Source organism: Spinacia oleracea, chromosome 3, assembly GCF_020520425.1.
Source record: "Spinacia oleracea cultivar Varoflay chromosome 3, BTI_SOV_V1, whole genome shotgun sequence".
NCBI classification, from domain to species: domain Eukaryota; kingdom Viridiplantae; phylum Streptophyta; class Magnoliopsida; order Caryophyllales; family Amaranthaceae; genus Spinacia; species Spinacia oleracea.
This window is the reverse complement of record NC_079489.1, coordinates 13,783,831-13,808,941: the sequence shown is the minus strand read 5'-3', so window position 1 is coordinate 13,808,941 and position 25,111 is coordinate 13,783,831. Positions and strand designations below refer to the sequence as shown.

The following is a 25,111-nucleotide window of genomic DNA, read 5'->3' as shown; positions in this document are numbered from 1 at the left end:
TACCAATAATAATAATAATAATAATAATAATAATAATAATAATAATAATAATAATAATAATAATAATAATAATAATAAAAGTCTGATCTGATCTGATCTGAATTTATTTTTTCTGATCTGATCTGAACTTATTTTTTCTGATCTGATTTGATCTGATATGATCTGGTCTGATTAGATCTGAAATAAGTAATAAGGTCCTAAAATAAGGTGAACTAAACAGGGCTTAAGTTGTAGAATGTGCAACCAATACAAGCTGGTATTGTCGAGCCGAGAGAAATTCACCTTGTGATTTGGAGGTTACAAGGTCGAACGTAACCCCATCAACTGTGATATGTTTGGAGATTGTTCAAGCGAGATTGGCTTAGCTGAACTGCTAATTAATAACTTGAGATACATAGATATTTCTTCTTATCTACGGTATTAGTTTTTTTTTAAAAAAAGTTGTAGAGTGTACTCCTACACTAGACATACTACGAGGCCACACACCTTTATTATTGACAATAAATTTCTTAAATCTCAAATTCCAGTAATCTCAACCTCCTAGCTTGTCCTCGGTAACTTTAGTTACGTTCCTGCTCCAGCATATATATACAGTATGTAGTTGTAAATTAAATGTGATAAATTGAAATAGTTGGGGGTTGAGATTTGCAACAATTTCTCACTCCCATTAAAAACACACAAAATTTCACCATAGAGAAGCACATGTGATGCTACAACATTCAATGAATTTGTAAGAAAGAATTATTAAAGTTAATAGATTGGTCAATTTTTCACAGCTCAATCCACACACTGCAATATTCTTCATATCAACTCTATGGAAAACAAATACACATTTCCTGTCATCGCATTATACACTATTTATTACGCCCTAGACAACTTGTAATTCTCTTTGAGCTTTGCTTTGCGCTTTTTTTTTTAATAGTAATGCATGTCAAAATCACGTGTTGGTCTTTATAATTAATACCTTTTTCATATATACATGTAACATCTTATATGCGGCTCTCCGGTAGAAGTGTATACGAAGTACGAACTACGTATATAATTTCCTAAATTTGAATTAAAACAAGTGCACAAATTTTGATTTTTATTTTTGGAGATAAAATACAACTCAACAACCGCAAACTAGTTTGGTACAACCATTACGTTAGTAAAGTTAGTGACAGTAACTCAGTAAGGCCTATGGCCCTACTTAGTACTATAACATTAACTTCTTAATATGATTTTCTAATCTTGTAAATTTTATTTTAGAATTATTTGGATATTCTTTTTTCCTAGGTGAGAAGAAAATACCATATTAAACTATCACGTGTTACTGTGTTAGTCTGCTCAACTACGCAGGTCTTTTTTAGCTACTCTCAAGCATTTCACAGTTAATAGGGTTCGACCCTATGATTTCTAAGTCCCAACGTGAGTTTCCATCAGCTTATGTTGGTATAAAAAAAACTAATTAATAGTTATGGTGGCTTGCGTTAAAGGTGTTTAATATAATTGCATGTACTACGTGTATATCATTCGTGTTTAAGCACACTGCACGTAAAATTGAGGTTGTAAACTGAAATACTGCGGAGTATGTACTTTCATAATAGTTTATCATGAAAACCGAGCATTTTTTTCATAAGATTCGTAGTAACTTTAAGGACAAGGCGAGGAAATCTCACTCAAGAGTCAAGACATCCTTGTAAACTAGTCAAAGCATGATTGCCAAAGTTAAGCCAGCTAGATCCTTAAACAATCATTTTTGCCAAGAAATCATTAAAAAAAAAATTCCTGGCAATATTAATACTTATGGACTTGCAAAATTTCCAAAATATTTACAACAAACCCTTGAGACTAATTACAGAGCTTTATAAGCTCAATGAATGACATACACAAAGGAAATTACACATGTTCTGCAGCATGAATCGTTTCCTGCTTTTATGATCCTGTTAAGATGCCATGTCCTTTTACACAGTTGTGGCAGTATCAAGATCTGGGTTTCACTTTCACTTTCACTTTCACATAAGAGTGATAAAGATCAGCATAGAGTTTTCTCTTTGATCTCTGCAACAGGAACATAAACCACCTTTTGTTTATCCAAGCTAAGGTCGTCTGATTCATTGTTTATGACCTTCTCAACAGTCGATAAAACTTGCTTCAACTTCCAAAGCTTTGTTTCCAGACAAAATAGATGTTCCATTAACTTTTCCTCGCTTTGTCCTTCAAGTGATTCAGTGCTACGTTTAACTACTTTTTTCTGCCTGCTGTTAGCCTTCAAGTGTAAAAGGTGCTTCTTCAAGCTCATATCATCACTTAGCTCCCCATTAGTCTGGTGTATCATCAAAGGGGAAAAGGCATAACATCAAATGCTCAAGTTATGCAAGAGCAATCAAATTTAGGAAAATGCAGCAGTATTTTACATGTTAAGGAAATGTCAAAGCAGAAAGAAAAATGAAGGCACAAGGTCAAACCAGAATAATAACATACGATGTATAACTGCAAACATCAACTATCTTAGATTAGTCTTCCAACATCGGTAATCTAGAACTCGGATTAAGAATCAAACTATGACTGCATTGCTGCCCTTCATGTCAACCAATAAGGAAAACACCAAGAGCTATAATTTGAGCTTTATTTTTTGTGACTAATTCATATCTAATGACAGCTGCAATTTGGTATAAAACCGTGAGTATCTCATCTAGTACATAGTTTCAACATCTTTCTCAGCAAAGATGTAAAATGAATTAAGTGGTTAAGAAAATATACGGAATCAGCAATGCAAGTTTTCCAGGATTTCTCATATTCCCCACTCATCCCCAAATAATATCTTATCGGTCAACTCCACTCCACCCAGTATATTCCTGTAACTTTCAGGCAAGTGTTTCTTCCTTAAGTAATGAAGTCTAATTCTTCAAAATAATAGGAAAGTTGCGAACGCATATGTTCCCAATTCTAGCATGATACTGGTTAGCTGAAAAACAAAGAGAGAAAAAAATACCTTGGTATAACCAAGTGAAGTTTTCATCAACTTATGCTTCTTTGAAGGGCTGAGCAATGTCGTCAAATTAGCTTTCCAGCTGACTTTCTTCAATCGTTTCTTTTTATGGGTTAAAATGGGTGTGGAAGGACACTTGGAAACAATAACCTCAGTTGCTTTACCGATTGCTGAATCAGATTGCTTGGGAGAACAGTCCAAAGCTGCTTCTCTCTGCAAAAAAAAAAAACGAAATATGTTTGGTGAATTAGTATTGTGTGACGTAAATAAACCACAGTGAAGAGGGTAGAAGCTATTTCACCTAAACGAACAGTTTAATGGACAAATAAGAAACGAAGAGCAGAATATTATCTGAGAACATACAGAGTATGACATACTAAATAGTTAATATTCCCCAAAATCTAGGATTCAAATGCCACGATCCTTTGATCATGAACCCCTTCGCCCCCCCCCCCCCCCCCTCTCAAAAAATAAAAAAAAGGTAGCCTCCGTTTCTCTTTACTTAACACTTTGATTTTCACGTTTCCCAATGCATAATTAATATCTTTAATTATTAATAAAATAAAAATTATAAAAGTTGATATTCTGAAAATATACATTAAGACGAATGTAACAAAATCCTACATGACTTTGTTTTTCGTTAAGTATAAATCAACAAATAAAAACAAAGTAGAGTATGTGAATAGTGGAAAATTCAAAGTTGTACAAAAGGAAGTACAAGAAGTTCAGTTGAAGAGTAGAAACCTAAAAATGCCAAAATACCACAAAATCACAAATTGAAGTCAAAATATTTCTCACCTTCTTAGTCTTTAGAGCCATGTAGCGTGCATTTTTGAACCACTTATTGACCTGTCCATAACTCAGTTAGACCAGTCAATTGCAAAGTTGCCAGGAAATACCAATTGCTTCAATTAACAGAAAATTAAGGACCATAAACAACTGAGCCTAAATATATGTTAGCATGTTACTCCCTCACTTACCGACGAATAGGCCATATTTAACTTTGTTGCAAATAAGTCACCGAGTTCAAGCACGGAATGGACAAAAACATGTACCAAGTGATTATGTAAAAACAATATTTCTAGATTCAACAAGAAAGTATTATCATAATTCATAAGAGCAGTGCTCTACTGCTGAGCAATTTTCACTATAATACAGTAATATGTGTTTACTGTCAAAGTTGACAAGGCTTGACACCAAGAATGTGGCCTGTATTGGAGTGATAGTATCCTACATCTATATCTTTCAATTGGAAGGACGTATTCAAGGTAGATGGAGTATTGTTTCCTAACATCCCAAAATCACATAGAAACAACTTCAATTTGAGAATCAATTTTCTGAGGTTCCTCATCTGGTGTATATTTTTACCTTTGCGTACTCGATACCCACTAGCTCCGAGATTTTTTCCTTAACATCTCTGGATGGAAGTTCATTCTCCGAGAATGCCTGACGAAGTTTCTGACACACCAAACAACAAAATCAGCATACTGATGCAAATTAAGAACATCATATTTCCAACATATCTCTCCACGGTGTCTATAGTGTCTCAACTCCCAAGGGTCTTTTTTCTTTTTCTTCTTTTTTTTTGGGGGGGGGGGGGGGGGGGGGGGTGGTCAAAGAACCAAGTACCTGCACCGCGTCACTAGGAATCCTTGTGAGGGGCTTTCTAGCTTTCGCATATGGAAGATGATTGTTAGCCACTTTCAGTGTTTCCAGATCTGAATGTTTAGCTTCACTTTCACACAAAGTCATCAGGGTACTAGCAACATCGCTCTCCTTCTTCCTCCGTCTTTTCTTAGAAGGGTCCCAATCCTCATCTTCACTATATATATCACCTATATTGGTATCCTTTCCGAACATTTCCTGCAAACAGGAGAAAGATTATTGTCTTAATCACCATATTTGCACCATTTATTGCACCCTTGAACCGCATAAGGACCAGAAGAATAAAGGTAATGCACTCTTGCACATGTAACATTCTACAAACAGGAAAGAGAAACCTTGTTTCCATGTTCTTTTTACAATGACAATCCTATTCATGACGATGTCTGCATTCGACGCATTCATGCAATTATTTATAAGCTTGGTCCATCATGTAGCAATCTAAAAAATCAGCACAACCATTTTTTGTCTTCTAGATGGAGTACTGGCAAATTCAACTAAAAAGATGCAATGCTTTTCTCTTTTGAGATTGAATCTACAGCAGATATTTGAGCAAAATTGATGAATAAAGTTAATAATGAAGTAAATCGCTAAATTTTGTATCAAATTACCTTTTGGTGAAAGAAAGTACAACAATGTAAAATTTGGAATGAAAACGACTTGATCCTTTTAGCAGGGATACCACGTTGAACTGAAACCTTTCAACCCACAAAAGAGTGTGCTTTTCACAGCAATGTTAAAAGAGGGTGGGGGGGGGGGGGGGAGGAGAGAAATCAGAGAAAAAGATCCGTAAATGACACTATCCTTATTCTCTTACAACTGACTGACTCCCATAACCAGTTTGCATCCCCATGGCTTACTCATAACTATTGATACACATGACTTACTCATAAGTCATAACCATGGGATACTCCACTTATGGAAGTACCCCTTATATAATGAAGAATACAAAGAAAATGACTGAGGAAATTGGACAGAAGATGGAACCGTAAGGTCAACGAAAATATCACCCAAATTTATGAGTGTTTTTTACGAACTTTCACGAACTTTCTGAAAAGAATGAGACCTACAACTAATGATCACCTACACCATAGATAATTTACTTACAAACAGAACAAAAACACAAGTTAATTTCACAGAGAGCAAATGCTTTGAACAGTAAAAAAAATGGAAGTAAGAACTACTTACATCATAGAGCGTCCTATAATCCACAGCACCTCGCTTTCTGGGACCACTAGCAATTTCAGTATCATTGGAATCTGTAGCACAGTTTTGATGCAATGAAGCAATATTGATGGATATTCCATGTCTTCCGGCAGAGAATCCAGAATCTAAAAGGACTTCACTCTCTAATGAACAACATGAGCTACTAGTACTGGTATCCTCATGTGAATCACTGTCCTCCATGCCACACCTGTTACCTCTATCATTTTCATCCCTGTCAGGGTCATAATCATTATCATCGGACTCATCATCGGGCCACTCTTCTTCAGGATTTATATCTCCGGTTTCAACATTAGATAAAAGAGCTTCTTCTTTAAATATATCCTACATAAACCCCACTAGGCATTATATCTCACATTCATAAACATTAGCCAAAGACCAACATGAAAAAAGCCTCAGATCTGCAACTACCAACCTGCCAGGGGCTATCAGCAGTGAATTCTGTTCCAAGATGTGCATTGGTTGCTTCTAGAATTTCCATCTTGCAATCACAATATTTACATAACCAACCTTCATCCTCAGGAGGAACTTCAATATGCAGAAATAAAGATATTTCATGGCATAAGGTAACTACATAGGAAGTCAAAATTCAAGCAAAAGACAAAGAACTTACTATCTATTGTCGCCAATGGGGGATCAATACATTTTTGATGAAAAGCACAATTGCAGGTGCCATCACATAATATTATATCGTTATCCTCTGAAACTTCCTGAGATTTGCACTTTTTGCAGATAATCTACAAGCATTAAACAGACACCTTTCAATTTAAGCTTTTATCACAAGAGATATCCTCATAACCTGCTGCAGAGGAATATACTGGACCAATTATCACATTAATGATCGAGAATCATGCAGAGCTAATTTTGAAAAAAATATCCAAGAGAAGAAGTTGATTTTGAAAGACTACCAGTCTACCATCATAGAAAGCATTCTTAGGGTCAAATTTACTCAAGTAATTTCAAGAAAGAAATGTGTTGCAGAGATTCTTTGACAGTAGATAGCTTCTTGGTCATATGCTTAAAAAAAGATCTAATCATCTCAAAACATGCAAAAAAGAAAGTAAACAAAGGGAGATAGATATGCATACTTACATGTTCATGATGGACAGAGCCATCTGGAGAAATCAGGGAGTCATCAATCTGCCCAACAGAGCCAAGTAACTCTAATTGGTAAACTGTATCCCGAATTCCAAGCTTGCATTTTAATATCTGATTCTTGGCTCTCTGTAGCTCCTTTTCAGGCCTGATCTTTTCTCGACTGTTACACAATTGAAGTAACAAAGTCACCTATGAAATTTATTTAAAGTGACAAGGAGAAAATAAGAGTGGTAAAATGTTGTATTGACCCTTCAAGTTGAAGAGAGGGAAGATGGTGATCAGACTGATCACTCAAGATCTTTCCAAGGGAAATAGTTCCAAAAAAAGGATAATGCATAAAACTCCTCAGTGTTTAAAAAATCCATCCTCAAATTCATTTAAACATATCGTATTTGTCAAGAAGTGTGATAGTACAGTACAATGAACAACAGGTGGGCCATGAAGAAGAACTAATTGATTTTACCAAACTAATAACCATCTAGTTTTCAGACAAAACGGAGGATAATCTCCCATCCTGTGTAGTACAAGTAGCCAACAGACCTCTTTCATGTATGAACTCAATTATGTAGGAGGAATCTGAACCAACACTGCAATCAAACAAATGTAACAGAATCGGAATTTACGGTAGGATCAGAAATTCAGAACTCACTGAGCTGTAACGCATCAGCTCAAAGTAAAGGATAACATGATATATGTACGAAAGAAGCATAATACCACGTGATAGAACCTTTTAAAAGGTGAATTAATCGAAAGGCAAAATAACAGATGTCAAACACCCTTCAAAAAACCTAAAGCACTGAACCAATTTATTCTTATGCAAGATGAAGGCGAGCATAAATCAATGTTCATGGATTGAGAGATATATACACTGTTTCACTGGATAGGAAACATTTTTAGACGATATTATAGAAAGAAGTCCCGTGATTGAAGTATAGCATGACAGATGACTTGAAGAGTTGAAGAACCAGCTCAAAGTTAGCTTTTCTTGTTTGGCCTCCAATAGAAAAAGAAGCAATAAACATCGGATTACAGTGACGCTAAGACCAAATGTGTCAATCCTCTATTAGCATCCACAAAAATTTTATAACCGACAACACAGACACGCTTAGAAGTGAGCCAGTGACATCCATCTTGAGTGTTTACCAGAAGAGCAAGAAAGGATACCTAAAGATCCATATTGGTTTGGTTAAACTCAAATAAGCTATGTCATCTTAACTGACTGTCAATGGCATGCAACACAAAGCACAATACAAATTTACTACTGTACTACATACAAGAAATTGAGATAGCACCAGTGAGTGTTCAATTGTTCATCAAGCTCCAGACAGCACGATCAAGGGTGGTTATTCACAACGCTTTACACCTCAGCCAGAATCGACTTTAAAGAAAAATACATGCACAAGAATTAATGGACTCAGATCATATGCAATATAGTTTTTGTCCCTTTAATCAGAGTATTTTTCAGCAAAGAAATGAAAGATGCTTCAGGTACCTTTGACCTTTCCAACCTTCTCCTGAGTAAGCATCAATGAGGTTTTGTTCTAGCTTCATTTTAACCAAAAGGTATCTAACCCTTCTCTGCATTTGAGCAGCTTCATCTTTGACAACTTTATCTTTCTTTCTCTTCTGTTTTCTCATTCTCTTTAAACTTACAGTTTCAGAACCCCCACTGTCCTTTTTACCTTTGGAACTTGAGCATAAAGGTTTATCCCCTTGACACTCCTTGTGATCCCGCTTCTTAGAAAAATCGATTTGATGGCCTTCGGAATCATCTTTTTTATGGATCAATTCCTCTCCTGTGGTTTCAAGTTCAACCTTTCTTTTCTGATCTGTTTGCTTCAGCAGCCGAGTGCCAGAACTCATTACCAAAGAAGAGAATCCTAATTTTCTTTTTTTATTCAGCTTCTTTAGTACCCCATTTCGCATCTGTGCCAATGTTTTCATCTTCAGCTTAGTTTTAACAGATTTAGGGTACAGGTTGAACTCTAAAAGGCACAGTTTTTCTCCACCTCCATGCATAGCATTCCCAATAGCAAAGAAACTGCAAATGATACAATTCATCATCAACAATAAACAAACCAAATCAAATTAACTTCCCAAAGTAAATCAGTCATTAATTTGACCTCCATTAAATGCATCTTAATCAAAGTTATCAGAAATGCAAAATTTGTTTTGAGCAAGACAACTTTTAGTTGCCAATTCTTAGATTTACAAACTTCTATCAGATAACTTACTATAACTTAAAATCGCAAATTAGATCCTACAGGCGAGAGCATGATACGCATCCCATCTCCCTATTATCGAAAGAACATACAGTGTACAAAGAAAAGAACCCAATTCACACAATCAGACAATTACGAACTACATAATACCCATTTATTAATAACCCGAAAAGCTATTGTTTCATTAAAATCTGGCAAAATTACGAAATTACAACAACTGGGTTTTTCTTCAATTTCCCCAAAAAGAAAATCAGGAAATATGCAAAGCTACCCAGTTGAGCAGATAATAATCTCCATTTTGCAGTAGAAAGATCAGATACATAATTTTCCCACCAGGAACATATTATATTTATAATTATTGTTAAAGAATTCATAAGAAAATAGCAAACCTGAAATCATGAGTAGAAAGTTGGTTGGCACCTTACCAACTTTGAATTTGAATCCCTTCTGTTTGAAGCATGTATAATTCTGCAACACTGAAAATGAGCTATAAATTTTCAGAATTCAGAACCCTCGATTTTTAAAGAGAAGTTCATGAAACATAGTCTAATTAATTTTTACTATGAATCTTAATCTTGAAATGCACACTAATTAACTTGAAGTTTCACTCAAATTCTCAAAGCCGTTCTCTTTCCCCTTCGGCCTTCAGCCTTCCCCTCAACCGCAAGCATGAACATTTGACTTTGACGAATTTAAACATGGTGTGATTGGCCGTACTTGTTTTTATTTTTTGCTGTCAGTTGGAAAATTGAAACCAAACCCGAAACTCGAAAACAATTCGACTTAAATTTGGGTGGCGGAGCTAAAATTATCGGTAGGTACGTAGACAAAAAAAATTACTTCGCTTTTTATATTTTGATGGATTGCTATGTGAAAATTTCAAATAAATGAACCAAAAGTTTCCATTTTAGATTAGTACTTCGTATTCTATAAGAGTATTTTGGTTTCGATTTGTTGTTTCATGAATCTTTGGATCAACCGGATTATATTACTCTTTTACTTGTCCGTATGAATTAGGGATAATCAATTCTGCTCATTTTAAAATTTCAAATAATTAAAATTATACCTTTAGATACACCTAATTCTAGATACATCCGGGTGTATAATAAAATTCATGTCGTTCTTCCTAATTTAGAAATATAACAAGTAACATAAAACGGTTGAAAAATGCAGACCTATTGAGATTTTTGTAACTCCAAAAAAAGTTTTAAAAGAAGAAAATATAGCGACTAATATGGGACGGATGGAGTATTTATTTACTCCAAAAGATAGTGAATAAACTTCATATGTTGATGTCCTTTAATATTGACCTAATCAAACTAGTTTCAAATACGTAATAGTAACTAACCATGTTTTTTTTTTGTCTACACCTCTCTCAACACCATCATTAGTTCACTACCCATTTCACTCCCACTCATTTTTTCGGGTTTTCCGAGCATCTTAAACTATTGAGAACCTGCAACTACCTCTCTATAGGACTAAATCTAGTTTAGGATCTAGTTGTATGCAGCTATCCTTAACTTGGTTAACAAGTAAAATTTCTTCATTAGGGGGGAGATCATCCTTCTGTTCAGAAAAAGCTTTCATGAGAGAGCCTTGGCCCTTGGCAATGAAATCAAGAAGAAGAAGCAAAAGGATGCAATTACAGTCTTAAAGCGGCATGAAAACTGTATCAATGGAATATATATGCTCAACTCAATCCCTCAAAGAGGATAATATTGTCTGGTTTTCCTTGGTTAAAATACATGGGATTTGCTCTCATATATCAAAGAATGTACATGTTGGTGCAGTACACAAAATTGTTCGTGCCTCTCAGTTCCAGCATCATTGTCAGTGTAGATATCCACGGTAAATTGGCGTACTTCATCAAAGCTGGAAATGTGACTAACATCTGGTTTAGATAGCACTTCAACCTGCAAATGAAAGAGTGTAGAAAACGCCATAAAAAGCAAGTCATTAAATGTTGTAGCACTGACAAAAGTTTCTCAGTTATAGAAAATATGAACTATGAACACTGGTTGAAGTTAAAGCACAAACAAGACAGAGAGCCAGAGAGGGGAACTGCAGATTTACCTTCAGCTTTTCACAAATGCTGTGCTCTCCAATCAACTGCAAAGCTCTCATCATCTTCATCTTCGTCTTCATCTTCACTTGATGATCCGTCTTGCTCGGCCTTCGATCCAGGTGTTCCATCTTGCTTGGCTTTCGATCCAGGAACTTCAGACACTTTACCAGCTCCGGATGATCTAGCAGCTAGAAGTTCCATTTTCTTTCTTTTTAGCTCCTCCACTCTATTCCTGTAGGTCCTGAGAAGGTGGGAAAGAGGAGAAACATTATTATACGGAGTACATCACTTTGAAATCAGATATAAGTCATGTAAACGGTCCAGCACTCCAGCAAACCTTTGCTCTATGATTTCTTCCTCCTCTATCTGCTCAGCTGCATCAATCTGTAACAATGATACAACGCAACAGGTCATTAAGAGTGAAGCCAGATTTCATCAAATATCTTAAAAACATGTATTATCATTGATGTCTCACATATGAACCAAATCCAACCAACAGAGAAGAATGAAATCTCATTCTACTCCTGAAATTAGTAGGAACGTTGTGGAAAAAGATTAACTGATTTTTCTTGATCCAAGAGAACAGGCAAAATCTCACCTCTTCTTCTTCAAAGCGGTTGTCTACCTCTGCCAGGTCCTGTTGGATCAATTTTTCAAATTCTTTGTACTCGTCTCTGACAAAGATTAATGGATTACTCATCAGCATCACAACTAGTAAAAAAATGGTGACATTCTAATAACTGTAGTAAATTCAAGCTATTGAACCATAAAAAACATACTGAACATGGGAGGCTCCCAGAGTTCAACTATAACACATTGAGGCGCCGAGTAAATGCCTCTTGTGTCCAGTAACAGAATAGAAGCCAATAAGCCATAGTCCATAAATCCCCCAGTAATAGAAAGAGGAAATATATCATAATGAAAATGAACGAAATTTAGGAACGGAAGAGGAAAGGAAAACTTAATGTCTCCACAGCATATCTAGAGCTCTCCAGGGCATTAACATAATCCTGATATGGGCCAATCCATGATCTGTTTACTTTTTAAACTTGAATTTGGTTAGGTTATGTGCACCCCCTTCCCCCCTCCCCAAAGTTACAACCAAAAAGAGGGGGACTTCCTGCATCTTATATGTGTTTCCTCTACATTCACCTTTACCATGATTATGTTATTTCAAATACCAGCTAGTTTGTCTATAATTGAAACTCTACTTTAGAAGCATCGCTGGATTTTGACTATGAAAAAACAGAAAGGAATTAACTTGACCAGAATATGATTTTTTCAATGCTTAATCATCAGATTCTCCAGTTAGCATAATTAGAGATAATACTACAACCCATGGTATAAAATTAGGATTAAAATAGCAAAGAAATTCCGCAAACTAGAAGATGCAAGTTGAACAAATGTGAAACTCACTTGACATCTGGCTTGACAGGTTCGATACCACGTGCACGTAGATCAGCATCTTTGTTATCGAAGAAACCTTCAGGCAACTCTCCAATTTGCTTACTTTCAGAAGCAGCAACTACATCCTCTGCAATCCTTGCAGGCTGAACTTCATGTTTACTAGATTTTGCAGGCTTAGCTGGGACTGTACCCACACTGGTATCAACCTCCTGTACTCGAGCAGGCACTACAAAAACAAATTCAACTTCCTATAATCAATACTGTTTATCTTTCCAGATACGTGGGTCAAAGGGTAAATAGTATATACTACTCCATATTTTACAAAAGAAATGGAGGGTTTCTTAGAAGAAAGTATGATCCTTCACTAAAAAGGTCCAATGGGCATAGCACAGTTAAAGCAGAAACATATGGCAGGATGCCAAGATATATCGCAGTGAAATTGTCCAATGTGCAAAGCTATGAAATCTACATCACCACAAAATGCGGCAGATATATTATCACATATTCTGTTTTATTTCCGATCTTGTCTTTTTTTGGTTCTATTAAAATTTTCATAACCCCTTCTCTTTAAGAGGACTAGAAGTCTAGAACTCCAACTACAATTCTATCACCGATGCATCTCATTCAAATAGGACGCAGCAACATCCCTGTATATCAGATGATGACAACAGTAACCTAGTGTGAACCAAAATCGGCACTTGGGAGGTTTTAGGGATATCTAAAAAACACATGGTCTAACTCTAACCCCTAACTAGTTTAGACTAACGGATAGGGTATGTCATCCAAATATTGGGAATGCAGGATGAAAATTCCATATGATCTAACTTACCAGAAAAATATGGAAAAGAACTAGCCAAGGCATCTTGTAGAACCACAGAAACATTATTCCATCTCTAACAGAATCTTTTACTCAATAATGACTGGAATGCAATGTTCTTGTACAAGGAAAAAAAAAAGTTTAGGCTCTGACCATATCGATCACATATCCTTGTACTATGCGGAAGCTAGCCTGAAAAGACAAAACCCAACATTCTTTTATTCAACCCACCCAGAAAAGTAGTGTAAACAATGTTTTACGTAATTTTTGTGAACTAAAACAAAAATGAGTATTCCTTTTAGTCCCAATCGCTATCGGAAGCCAGTGATCAACAAATTGGATCATAGATCCTAAGGCATAATTATCTAGCTTATGAGCAAATATTGGCAAGAATAGCATGGCTGCATATCTTATCCATTGTGGGAACTGCACAAAGATCGATATTCTTCCACAAACACAAAATAACCAAATGGAACTTGTATCGCATCAGAAAAATTCACATGCAATGATACCAAACAACTAACAGAGAGATCGGCCCAATGTCAGCTCGCCCCTGGCCTAAAATAGCTTACATTCACCAAATACACACACCCCTAATAAAAATAGCCCAAAGATAAAAGTATATCCAATGAAGAGAAGCGGAGAAGGAAATTGATAGGTCATATTTCTCACATTCCAAATATAACATTCCAAACTTCACAATAGCCAGGCACTGAAATAGTCAACCTCTAGTTTATATTAACACATCTAGGTCAAGGACCTTCCTTCCAATCAACACAAATGTCAGTGCTGATCTCTAAGAAGTTACTCTTGCATAAACTAATTTATTTTAACCAAATTATATTCTTCCTCTCCACATTGATATAATATCCAAGACTTTCTTGCTCACTATGTATTGAGAGAACGAAATGTCAAATCAAAAAAAGAACATTTTCGGTGATCCTTGAATGTGTTTTAAGGAACCAACACCATGACTATGTATCTCACTATCTGCTATCACCATTCGTTTGTGAAGGGACTCTACTAATCTCCAATAAGTCTTGACCAGGATAAATTCTACATTTTACATGGTCCCAAATTTCTTCCATCAAACATCTATCTATTTTCAGGTTCGTTGGCTTTATAATTCTATAGACAAGCTCTTCCATTACAAAAAAATAATGTAGTTTCACTTTGGGGAAGAAAAAGAAAAGGAAATAACCGAAACACACTTTAATATTAAATATTAAAATGCATTGAAAAGTAAAAAAAATCTTATCTATTCTAATATTTCTAAAGGAAGCTTCCATATCATTTATCATAATACTCTTTAAGACATAACGGAGTGCTTCTATTCTACAGTCAAAACACAAATGAGCAATCAGAGAGAGAATTAGATTATGAAGTACAGGAGAAATCCAGGGTGTGAGGGAATTGTCCACCAACAGAAGTTTAAGACAGAATTAATAGGCAAGATGCATTTGATCATTTCTCTGCAAAATTGACCAGACTGTCAAAATTTTCAAGATCTTTGGGGAGGGGCTATTAAGTTTCCAAGGCTGAGATTGTGAGAAGACTGAGAGGTGCAACACTTTCATTAGTTTTACTCCAAATTGCAATGTACATAACTTTGGGGTTATTCTTAGATAGATTCTAACAATGCAAATGATTCTCCCTCTTTCCCACGAAGATTTTATTTCCTATTTAAGAGAGGTATATATAAAAACTAGGTAAATACTCCCTGAAGATGTAAAGTACGTGGAAGGAGAAATTGCAAGGTCAGGAGGGTGAGAATATATGCATAGAATACAGGCACTCACCAACTTTTTGTCTCTTGTTGTCTCCCTGGTCGAAGAAACCAGCAGGAAGCCCAGAGGATGGCCGGGACTTCTGTACATCAGAAGACAATCTTGGTTTATCATCCTTGACCTTTAGAGAATCGTCCCCTTGTTGTTTCGGAGACTCTTTAATGGTCTCAGATTTTGCATTGTTAACCGCATTTTTTCTTGAAGCACTTGCTTTAAGGTTGTTAATTGCCTGAAAAGTAACCAGTAATGTTATAAGTTGCTGACAAATGGAAAAAAAAATCAACTAAATGCACATATCTCCAAAATACACTTCATATCATCTGACACAACTAAAATTCACAAGCACAGGACTGAAGCAAACTTGAATCCGGAGTCCGGACACTAAAGTTATCCATACAATGAGGCTTTACCTATTGATCACACATATTTACCAAACTAAGATACCTCTTGTTGAGGAGACCAAGAATCTAAATGGAGTTAGAAATAACCAGATATTCAGATGACAGAACCCTGTGGCTAGTGACTACAAGAAAAAATGTTTAAAAGGCAGCCAATCAACGGATAGTGACTATATGTTTATATTCTATAGATTATATATATGAGGGGGGCGGATAAAAAAAAACAAGATGCTCTGTATATATGACAAAAGGGAAAAGTTGAAATCTCAATCCCAAGGAGGATAAACCTCTTTTCATTTAAGACCTGAAGGCCCTACAGTGCTCTATCCGTCTCATAAAATGAGGTATCCTCAATAGAGAATTTCCTAACAGCTGATCTTTTTAGCTAATAACAAGAAATCTTTTGAGTGCAAGATCTGGAGTTCTACATGCTACATTGCTACATGCTGATGAGCAATATTCCTCTAAATCATGTATAGACCACAATCCAACTGTGGCCTTCCCCATACAACTGGCAGTTGAACTTTCAAAATTTGACATCATACACTAAAGCGTGCTACTCTATTCAACTCTTTCCATCACACCAACAAGTCTTACAGTTCTGCATCGAAGGAAGTCCAACACACAAGTGGCAAGACTCACATACAGTAAACCAGCCTTATCACATAGCCCCCAGTTAAGAAAGGGTTTACATCTCACAATGAAGTGTATGAAGGAAGCAACAGCCAAGTTTAGATCTTCCATTAGAAAAACAGCTCTTTGACATTTCCAATGAAGATTTTTTATTTTCTTGATTATCAGGGTTGTGTAAATTTCGCTCTTTGCCTCATAACAGCTGACAATAAGACAATACTGGTGAGGGTAGAATAGTGGTCTGCAGGAAAGTAAATACGTAGTTGATGTTGCATCTTACCAATATTCTAGAATCACTGAAAATTAGATGTGTGATAAGAAAAAATAAGATAAGGTACCTAGTAAGTCTGCCATGCGGCTGAGAAGCTACAAGATGTCAAGACTCAAGATCACAATCTAAGATTGTAAATTGAATTAGCTAAATATCTCTAAAAGATTTGGCACATAAAGGAGTTTTTTATGCTCAAGAATTTTAGGTATTTCTCACAAGTCACTCTAATAAGAGGGTCTCATTTCCTAGTTTCTCATGTTTTTTTAGTTACTTCTGGCCCTTTGCACATTCCTTGTTGCTGAGCTTCTTTACCCATTGTCTGTCATGCCTTTCCATATATTGCTTCTAACAATTTAGGTACGTGCTTTGACTTAGTGTATGGTGGGCAGCATTCAACAACTATCACTGTGAGTAAGGTCACTCACGTCTTGCCTTGTCCAAGTCCCCCCCCCCCCCGGAAAGTAGGTGTCTGCTGCCTGTTCTTCTCAGCTTTGTGAAACCTCGCTCAGACCTTGTGACCAATAAGTCAATCACTAAGACTAGGACTAGAAATAGACCCTGCATTATTTGCTTATATAATCAATTCCTTTTCATAGAACTGCACTCTTCAGCAACGTCAAGAAGGTTGACCCTACAGAAAGCAGAATGCCAGTAAGCAATTGCTACGCAATAGATTATTCAAATCCCAACAATAACTTGTCATGATGGAAACGGTCGATATATGATCTAATAACTCTTTAACTGTCCTAAGCCTGTAAGTGAATCATAGAAAGGGGTAATGGCTTGTGGAAACCCTGGTGTTGGAAGTTGGAACCCCAGGGAATCGCTTGCTAAGTCCAACTAGTTCAGTTATGCAAGTCTGGGCTGGCAGGTTAGAGTTTCAGCGAAGCGAAAGGAAGTTACTTTACCAAGTCAATTCAATCAAGATTTCCTCATCTTTGCAGGTATATGGGGAACCTGCCTTACATAGAGATTTAATCCTCAACTACGGACATTTTCTGGGAGTGGCCTCCTTCTTACTTGACTAACAATTCAACTCCTTGACAATGATTAACTTTCTCAACAAGCTTCCATTTTTCTCCATAAGTCTGAGTAACCCAAAAAGTTTTAGGTATTCGAACAACTTTAGCCGAATCAGAAGAATAAAAAACACAGAACGACTTCACCTATCTTGGAAAATATTCAACGTTGAACTGCCAATGTCAAATCCAACTTTTTAATCTTTTTCCATAGCAGAAGTATTTCATAGAACTCTAGCCTAAACTCCTAAAGGCAACAACCAATCTCAAAGTTATCTCATTAAAGCATGGGCCATTGAGATACCCATAAGTTACACCGGCGAAGCAGCAAAGAGACTGTGTCCTCACATAAATCAACAAAAGGAATGATTTAAGTAGGAATCGAACTCTTTACAAGCAACAGTGTACATGGTCTTCCTAGGAGAATGGCATATTTTAACACGGATAGAACACACTTTAACCTTCCACATGGGAATATTGCCCCCTATCCACCAACTTCCAACAGACTCAAATAGGGAAGGGGGAGAAGAAAATAGAGTGTTAGCCTTCAACGATAACAAAAATCAACACCCAAGACAAATCTCCATTAACCAGACCAAGAAGCAATGTGCCAAAGTAAACACAGAGGAAACTAAAAATCTCCTGGTAATCAGTAGCAGAACAGTTACCTCATGATGCTTCCGAGAGGCTTGGTGTGTTATCCAATCAGAATCAGATTTTAAGACAGCATCACAAACTCGACAAACAGGCTTACCAACTTCATTATACCTGCGTTTGAGAAGGTAAACAGACAAATTAACATCGATAGTCGCTACAAGCATCGCCATTAAACCCGAGAACAAGTTCATAAAAGAACATTAAATACACACTATCAATCAGTTACTGCACCGAACACTTTCCCTTCCTTTACTATTGTTGTACCAAACAAAGCCTAAAAATAAATCTAAGTAGCAGTTGCATTAAAAGGGCATCGAAAAAACCAATCTTTCTGATGAACCAAAAAACCAATCCAAATAACAGACCAGCAAAACAAGATATTCCCGTCTTATCATATTGTTCAATGTTTCTAAATTAGGGTTTGTTCGAACCAAAAATTAAAATAAAATTGAATGAAAACAAAAAAGTATACCTCACAAGGGGCGAATCAATGCGGTTTTTCTGTTGTTTTTCGTTCAATTTAGCACGAAATAAAGCCTTCTTCTTATCTCGATCAGCCATTCTTAAGCTTCAATGAATTACCATAAATTAGTTGATAATGTGCACAGAAACCCTAGAATTTGAGAAATTGCAATATTTGCTTCCTCTTTCACCGCATAATATTAGAAAAGCATTACACTTTCAACTCTGCAAAATTGCAAATTTACTTGGATAAGAATTAAGGGTGCTGGAAATTTTCGAAATTTTGCAGGAGAAATTGCAAATTTGCAATTGTTTTTCCAAGACTTGAAGAGTTTGCGTAAAATCAGAAGACTGTGATTAAGTACGTACCGCGAGCTGGTAGGATTCCGGTGTGTTAGAACAGGAGTCGAGCGGGAAGTAACGAAGTATGCGCAGCCTTGCTGACTGCTGAGTTATATGGACCCGGCGAGTTCTGTACTTCAATTTGGAAATTAGACAAAAGTGCACAAATGTTTAAAAAATTTTTTTTTTACAAGTGCTAACTAAACAGAATTACTGGAAATGAGAAAAAAAAAATTAGATCTCGTGAAGCTCCAGTTGCGAGGTCATGAGCTAGATTCACACGCTCCCGCTCCACCTTAAGAACGATGCACCAAGATGAAACCTTACCTAGGGTCCTGATTTCTTCTAAGGTCCAACGAATCTGCATGTCCTGATAATCTTTTTCCACAAGCATTTGCACCAACTGCTGGGAGTCAGTTATAACTGTAATATTTTTCATATTAGCCTGTCGAGCCCATTTCATACCATTGAGGCAGGCCAAAGCTTTAGCTTGTAAAGGAGTTTCCATAGTTTCTGAGGAAGCCCCACCCATTACCAAATCACCAGTCCTTAGGCTATTCTCCCAAAACCAGCTCATATATACCTGCATTTTGATTGTTCTTATGCCAAGAGTGAAGGAAATAATGCCCTTGATCCAAGTATGCATTCAATGCTAAGTCTAATAAATGCGGTTCAGTATTAATTAATTATACAGGTTAATAATTCAGTGAGATCAAGTGAGTTGTATGCCTAGCTAGAGGCCGCTTCAGTTCAAGTGGAATTAATAATATTAATCCACAGCTTACTCTTGACTGAACCCGTAGGGTCACACAAATAGTACGTGAACGGATCAAGTATTTAAGTGAATTAAATACTCCATTTATGGATATTCGGAATCGGCGGATCTCGGTTCCAGTGGGAGCTGAAATCGTCAGAAGGCAAATTATGAATACTCCGGAAACGATGATATTGCCGAAAACGGAAATATGGATCGTAACGGAAATATAAATATAGATGTTGCCGGAAACGGAAACATGGTACGTATCGGAAAATATTATTGGAAATGGAAATATTGCCGGAATCGAAAATATTGCCGGAAACGAAAATATTACCGGAATCGGAAATATTAAATATTTGTTCGAAACGGAAATTAATTCCGGAATCGGAAATATTAAATATTATTTGAATCGGAAATGAATTCCGGAATCGGAAAACGAATCGGAAGCGCAACGTACGAAATAAACATCGGACGAGCTTGCTAGACGCAAGGCCCAACACGAAGCTAGGCCCGCGCCTAGAGAATCCTGCGCAAGCGTAGCAAGCGAGCAGCAGCAGCCCGCCAAGCAAGGCATGCCCAGCCAAGCACGGAGCAAGGCCAGGCACAGCCGAACAAGGCAAGGCCAGCAGCAGCAGCGCCCTTGCAATGGGCCGCGTGACTGCCTGTTGGGCCGAGCCGCGCGCACAGCACACCCCTTCGTGGGCTGTGCGTGTGTGTGTGTGTTTTCGGGCAACGCTACGAATCCTTAAACACTTAGGATTGTCCGATTAACTGTTTTCCTAAATCCACGAGAGTTAGTTGTTTGATTAAACACTTAATTCAAAGGATTAATTTTAATAGAATTCTAAACGAATTAGTAAATTGAATCCTAGGGGAAATTTAAGTCCGATATTTCCTCCCTATAAATAGGTGATACATAATCAGAATTTATAATACATCAATCACAAGTATTCATATAGTTTAAGATTAAACTAACTTAATAATTTGCCAATATAATTAAGTTTCGAATAACATAAAATCTTAGACTATATTCTAGTTAATTGAATCTAAGGCGGATCCGAACGTGTTGTGGACTATCTACGGAGGGACGACACTTGGAGTCCTAAACTTGTTTTTGTTCGGTTCGGGAGCAGCTAGGGAAGGCACGCGTCACATGTATGTATCCTAGATTATGCTAATTGACTATGTGGCAATTAATTTGGATTCATGGCTTTATGGTTTTTCCGCATGAAATATATGTTTTATATTTGTCATAACCTAACAAAGAGTCATCCACCCGAATCTTCGTTGTTGGACCCTCGATGCCACTGAGGGTAAAAATAGCTCTGAAAAAACCTGGTGGAATATGTGGCTCATCTTCTGGTGGATGAAGAAACTGCAGTGAAGTACCAATGTTGCTAACAAAACCTTGTGGTTATCCACACCTTCCTTGATCAAAGCAATCACAGAAGATGATGTTGTTAACTCGTTATGAAAACGCGATTGTTTCTGGACAACCAAAGTGCCCATAAAGTAATAAAATAGATAATCATGGCGTTGTTTTCCATCCTGCCGTTGAAATAGGAAGATATAGAACATAAACCTATCCACGAAGAAAATAGTTTCATTGAATTCTGAATGGATTACAAGTAATACATCCCTCCAAACTATGTTTTTTGGGTTATGAAAGAAAGAAAAAACAAAGCGGACAAGGTACAACGGTCAATTTTTAGTTTTGGTTTTGTGAAATTCTTTAGAGCGATTTCCGGCAATATTGTAAAAAAATGTCAAAATTCTCAAAATAAGCCTCATTTTTTAAGAATTCTCAATCTATCGTCCACTTCATCAACAAAACCGATCTAAATTTTGTTTTGCGAGTGAGTGTTATATCGTCAACTAAATTAGCGGTGTAGACCCAGTAAATTTATGAGATATAAATCGCCAATTCAAGTGACGATGTATCACTTTTTATTGGTTTTAGTTACTCTTTCTCATTCTCCCGTTTGCATAATCGTGAAACATAATTTCAAAAAGAAAAGGCAAACTCACCCATTGAGATGGAGATGTTTCCTGGCAAAATCGCCAATTCAAATGGAGATGATGTCTAGCAACATCGCCAATTCAATTGGCGACTTTGCCTTATAACGTCGCCAATTCAATAGGTGATTTATCTCTTAACCAGAAAATATATATATATATTCTTTTTTACGTCAATGTTGACGTGGACGGTAAATTGGGAATTAATCGAAAATGTGGCATATTTTGAAAATTTCGACATCCTTAAGCATTATTGCCGAAAATCGCTCACTTATTTATTACTCCGCATAATAGGAAAACTTGACTAAGATAATCCCAACTTTTTGAAAGTTTGTTTTTATTCATCCCAACTATGATTTTTTTTTTTTTAATAATTCCAACTCTCGAACTCATCCGCTTTTAACAAGCACACGTGACCGATAACCGGATGAAATTGTCAATATTTCCAGTCATTGAGTTGGGAAAGTTAGTTACCTTCTTAAAATTTGTCAACGTAAATCAATACTTAGTATTTAAAAAGATAACCATCTCTATTTTAAAGACACGTAAGCAACACCGTTATGAAGACATGTGGCGGACACATTAGCATCACCATCTCCCCTGTTACCTTCTCGTGAGCATTCAATCGTTCCTCTCTAATTAAACCTTCAGTTAAAACTTCATTCAAACTCGATTCAATTAAACCTTTAACTCAATCCTTTAATCTACTCTCATTAACTCTACCGTTATAATTTAATTCCCAATTTCCGGTAGAACTTCAACCAATCCCGCCATCTTCTCTCTTCCCCCAATATTATTCAATATAATTAATTCAATCCCTTAACTTTCTCCTCCGCAATTAGCAACTCAGTAGTTTCAATTTATACTATCATTCACTAACTATTTATAGTTGAGACAATTTAGTTGTGAAATTCATATCCCCAAGTATCCAACCTTTCCAAATACCACTTATGAAGGCTTAACACCATCGCTGTTAGAATCAAAAGAAAGCAATAAGCATTATTGCACGTGCAAATTAACTATCAATCCACGATTTCGATCAAATCCAATATATTTACATACAACACAAACTACCAAAATATCTTGCACAGCCATATCAAATTGTAATAGAATGTGTGACACTGTGGGTTAGGCGGTAGAAAATCAGGAGATGAATAATAATTATCAGATGATTTTACAGATAGTTTGTTGTAGAATGTGAGAGTTCAGGCAGTAGAATGTGAGAAATGAAAATTAATTTGTGGTTTACAGTGGAGAGGAAGAACAATGAACAGAGAGTGATCGGATAGAGCATGAAAGTGAGTGGAGGGAGTATTCTAATTTTTTAGAGTTTTTTTTTTTTTTTTTTTCACTTTTTTGTAACTAGTACCCGGGCCGCGAGCTACTGCGCGCAGATGCCCGCCAAAATAAGCGATGGTTTTTGATTTGCAAAATCAAACACACTAGAAACAAAAAAAAAAATCAAGAAAAGTATACAAGGATTGGTATCTAAACTTTTCGTAAAATGGTTTTAATTTCTACATTATCATTGCTCTTGGTCTTGTTCTTGTTTTGAAAGAATATGATGTTTAAGCATACAACCAGTATAACAAGCTATGACTCCAGAATCAAACTCATCATACAACTCTTTAGTCATAATTGTATAGTCATAGAAGAACGTATGCAGGGTTGCATAAGCATCTAATTAAACAGAAGTTATAATTAACTGGAATATTATAATTGTGTACAATCATATTCTTATGACTTTGTCTTTCACTTGCTACGATCGAGCTTCATGAACCGAAAACTTACAGAAGTATAATAATAAAAGAAGTAAAGATCAAACGATGGCATTGGATTTATACCGTGCAACAAAATTATCCTCCCTTGGTGCCTTGGTGGTGAAACTGGCGACATATCTCCCTTTAACATAAGAACATCATCAGCAGGAATATCTACAACTTCCGTGCCATCCACTTCACTTCCTAGTTGACCTTGTATGGTTAAAAATCTTTCAGCACCTCATTCATTGGCGACCTCATTTCTTTTGTACTCTGCAAGCACTGAATGGTGTAGACACCTACTTTTGTCCCCATTTCCGCAAGGGAAAGGTTCGATGATGAAAGCATAAAAACTCCACTTGACAACGCATCTCCTATAAAATAAACGAATCTCGATTCCCCATTTCATTTCACCCGAAACCTTCTATTTATGGAAACCTGCTAAAAATAGTAACTGCCGTAAAAGGTAGCGTCTAAAAGTGGCAAATCATAAAAGATAGAAACCTGTCAGAATTAGGCATTGCACTCCAACATAAATCCTAAATGAGATAGAAAACCGCGAGAATCCTATTCCTAATAGGATTCGGAAATAAGAGTTACGTATTAATTAAAATCCTAACGAACCTAGAGTTCGTAACGGGCCCAGACGCATTCCGTCATAAAATTGATACGCGCTAAAAGACTCGAATTAATCTCAAACTCTACGGATTTTAGGAATCCGAATCTGACTAAACAAAACTACCCAGACCCTATTTTCAACGCCTGGCTCTGGGCGCCGAAATCTTCGGCGCCCAGGCCTGGGCGCTGAAAATACCTGGGTACGTCTCTTTTCCTAATTCTTTGTGGATTAGAACTCTGCAATTCTATTTTTCCACGAACTCTTCCCTATAAATAGGCCCCTAATTTCGACGTGAAAGGACACACAACAACACATAATTATATTCTGAGTATTGACTCCAACCCTTAGCCTAAGCCTCTCGCTGCGAAATTGTTCACGCGTTCTGTCGCAATCGATCCATAAATCGAACAGAACGTATCCTGTCCCATAATTGAGATTCGTTAAATAAAAAGGAGAAACAGCAAAGTCAAAGTGGTTAGTTTTCTGAGAACCGTGACGCACCTCTCAAAGGTGCGTCGTAATGTGTCCCTTTTCGATGATTTAACTGTTTTCCTCGCCCTTTTTATGAACTGTTAAACTAACCTAATTTGATTGTTCTATCACGCCTAACAAATATAATATTTTTGGGAAATCGGATTATCATGCTAGGTCCCTTAATGCTAGTTAAATCAGATAATCACGATCGAATTAGTATTATATGTTGCATATTGCTAAAATCAACTCAGATTAGTTGAATAGTTAACGCATGTCCCTTCAATTATTTATGCTGAGCTAGTAAGGATATCCTGCCTCTGGAGTTATCGACGAGCGAATTACTCCTCTCGGTAGTTACAGTCCTCCGAACCCTCAATCTCTACCTTGCGGGTGTATATTGAGAGATCCCTACACCAGGGATCACAAGGGAACCTACGGCCGTCGTGGTCA

At 36.6% G+C, this 25,111-nt stretch overlaps 2 protein-coding genes across 5 annotated transcripts; both read right to left on the bottom strand.

Moving 5' to 3' along the window:
- Nucleotides 1–1,752: 1,752 nt before the first annotated feature.
- On the bottom strand, nt 1,753–9,926 carry LOC110801466 (pathogenesis-related homeodomain protein). 3 transcript variants are annotated; one of them, XM_022006832.2, is made up of 11 exons: nt 9,598–9,926; nt 8,448–8,996; nt 6,950–7,115; nt 6,471–6,594; nt 6,273–6,385; nt 5,822–6,181; nt 4,601–4,834; nt 4,340–4,429; nt 3,770–3,820; nt 2,975–3,184; nt 1,753–2,305 (listed from the first exon to the last, which is right to left on the bottom strand). In XM_022006832.2, exons 2-11 carry the CDS (start codon nt 8,972–8,974, stop codon nt 2,015–2,017), a joined length of 2,166 nt encoding a protein of 721 aa, XP_021862524.1. In that variant the 5' UTR covers nt 8,975–8,996; nt 9,598–9,926; the 3' UTR covers nt 1,753–2,014. The 3 variants fall into 3 exon arrangements, with proteins under 3 accessions (XP_021862524.1, XP_021862522.1, XP_021862523.1); XM_022006830.2 differs by having other exon boundaries at nt 9,603–9,926; XM_022006831.2 differs by having other exon boundaries at nt 9,567–9,925.
- An 861-nt stretch (nt 9,927–10,787) lies between these two features.
- On the bottom strand, nt 10,788–19,216 carry LOC110801477 (protein ABA AND ROS SENSITIVE 1). Of its 2 annotated transcripts, none has more exons than XM_022006844.2 (9): nt 19,063–19,216; nt 18,704–18,918; nt 18,243–18,342; nt 15,266–15,482; nt 12,659–12,875; nt 11,841–11,916; nt 11,580–11,626; nt 11,251–11,483; nt 10,788–11,090 (listed from the first exon to the last, which is right to left on the bottom strand). In XM_022006844.2, the coding sequence occupies exons 2-8, from the start codon at nt 18,790–18,792 to the stop codon at nt 11,261–11,263; spliced, it is 969 nt and encodes a 322-aa protein (XP_021862536.1). In that variant the 5' UTR covers nt 18,793–18,918; nt 19,063–19,216; the 3' UTR covers nt 10,788–11,090; nt 11,251–11,260. The 2 variants fall into 2 exon arrangements, with proteins under 2 accessions (XP_021862536.1, XP_021862537.1); XM_022006845.2 differs by having other exon boundaries at nt 18,704–18,799; nt 19,063–19,209.
- Nucleotides 19,217–25,111: the final 5,895 nt, after the last annotated feature.

Coding starts and splice junctions, on each gene's coding strand:
- LOC110801477 (XM_022006844.2), bottom strand. CDS start 18,792: ATGGCTGATCGAGATAAGAAGAAGGCTTTATTTCGTGCTAAATTGAAC. Junction 12,876..15,265: donor CAACAAGAGACAAAAAGTTG/GTGAGTGCCTGT, acceptor TTGTTTTTGTAG/TGCCTGCTCGAGTACAGGAG. Junction 11,484..11,579: donor GAAGAAATCATAGAGCAAAG/GTTTGCTGGAGT, acceptor CCACCTTCTCAG/GACCTACAGGAATAGAGTGG.
- LOC110801466 (XM_022006830.2), bottom strand. CDS start 9,637: ATGCTTCAAACAGAAGGGATTCAAATTCAAAGTTG. Junction 6,182..6,272: donor CTGCTGATAGCCCCTGGCAG/GTTGGTAGTTGC, acceptor GGGTTTATGTAG/GATATATTTAAAGAAGAAGC. Junction 4,835..5,821: donor ATTATAGGACGCTCTATGAT/GTAAGTAGTTCT, acceptor TCCTGTTTGCAG/GAAATGTTCGGAAAGGATAC.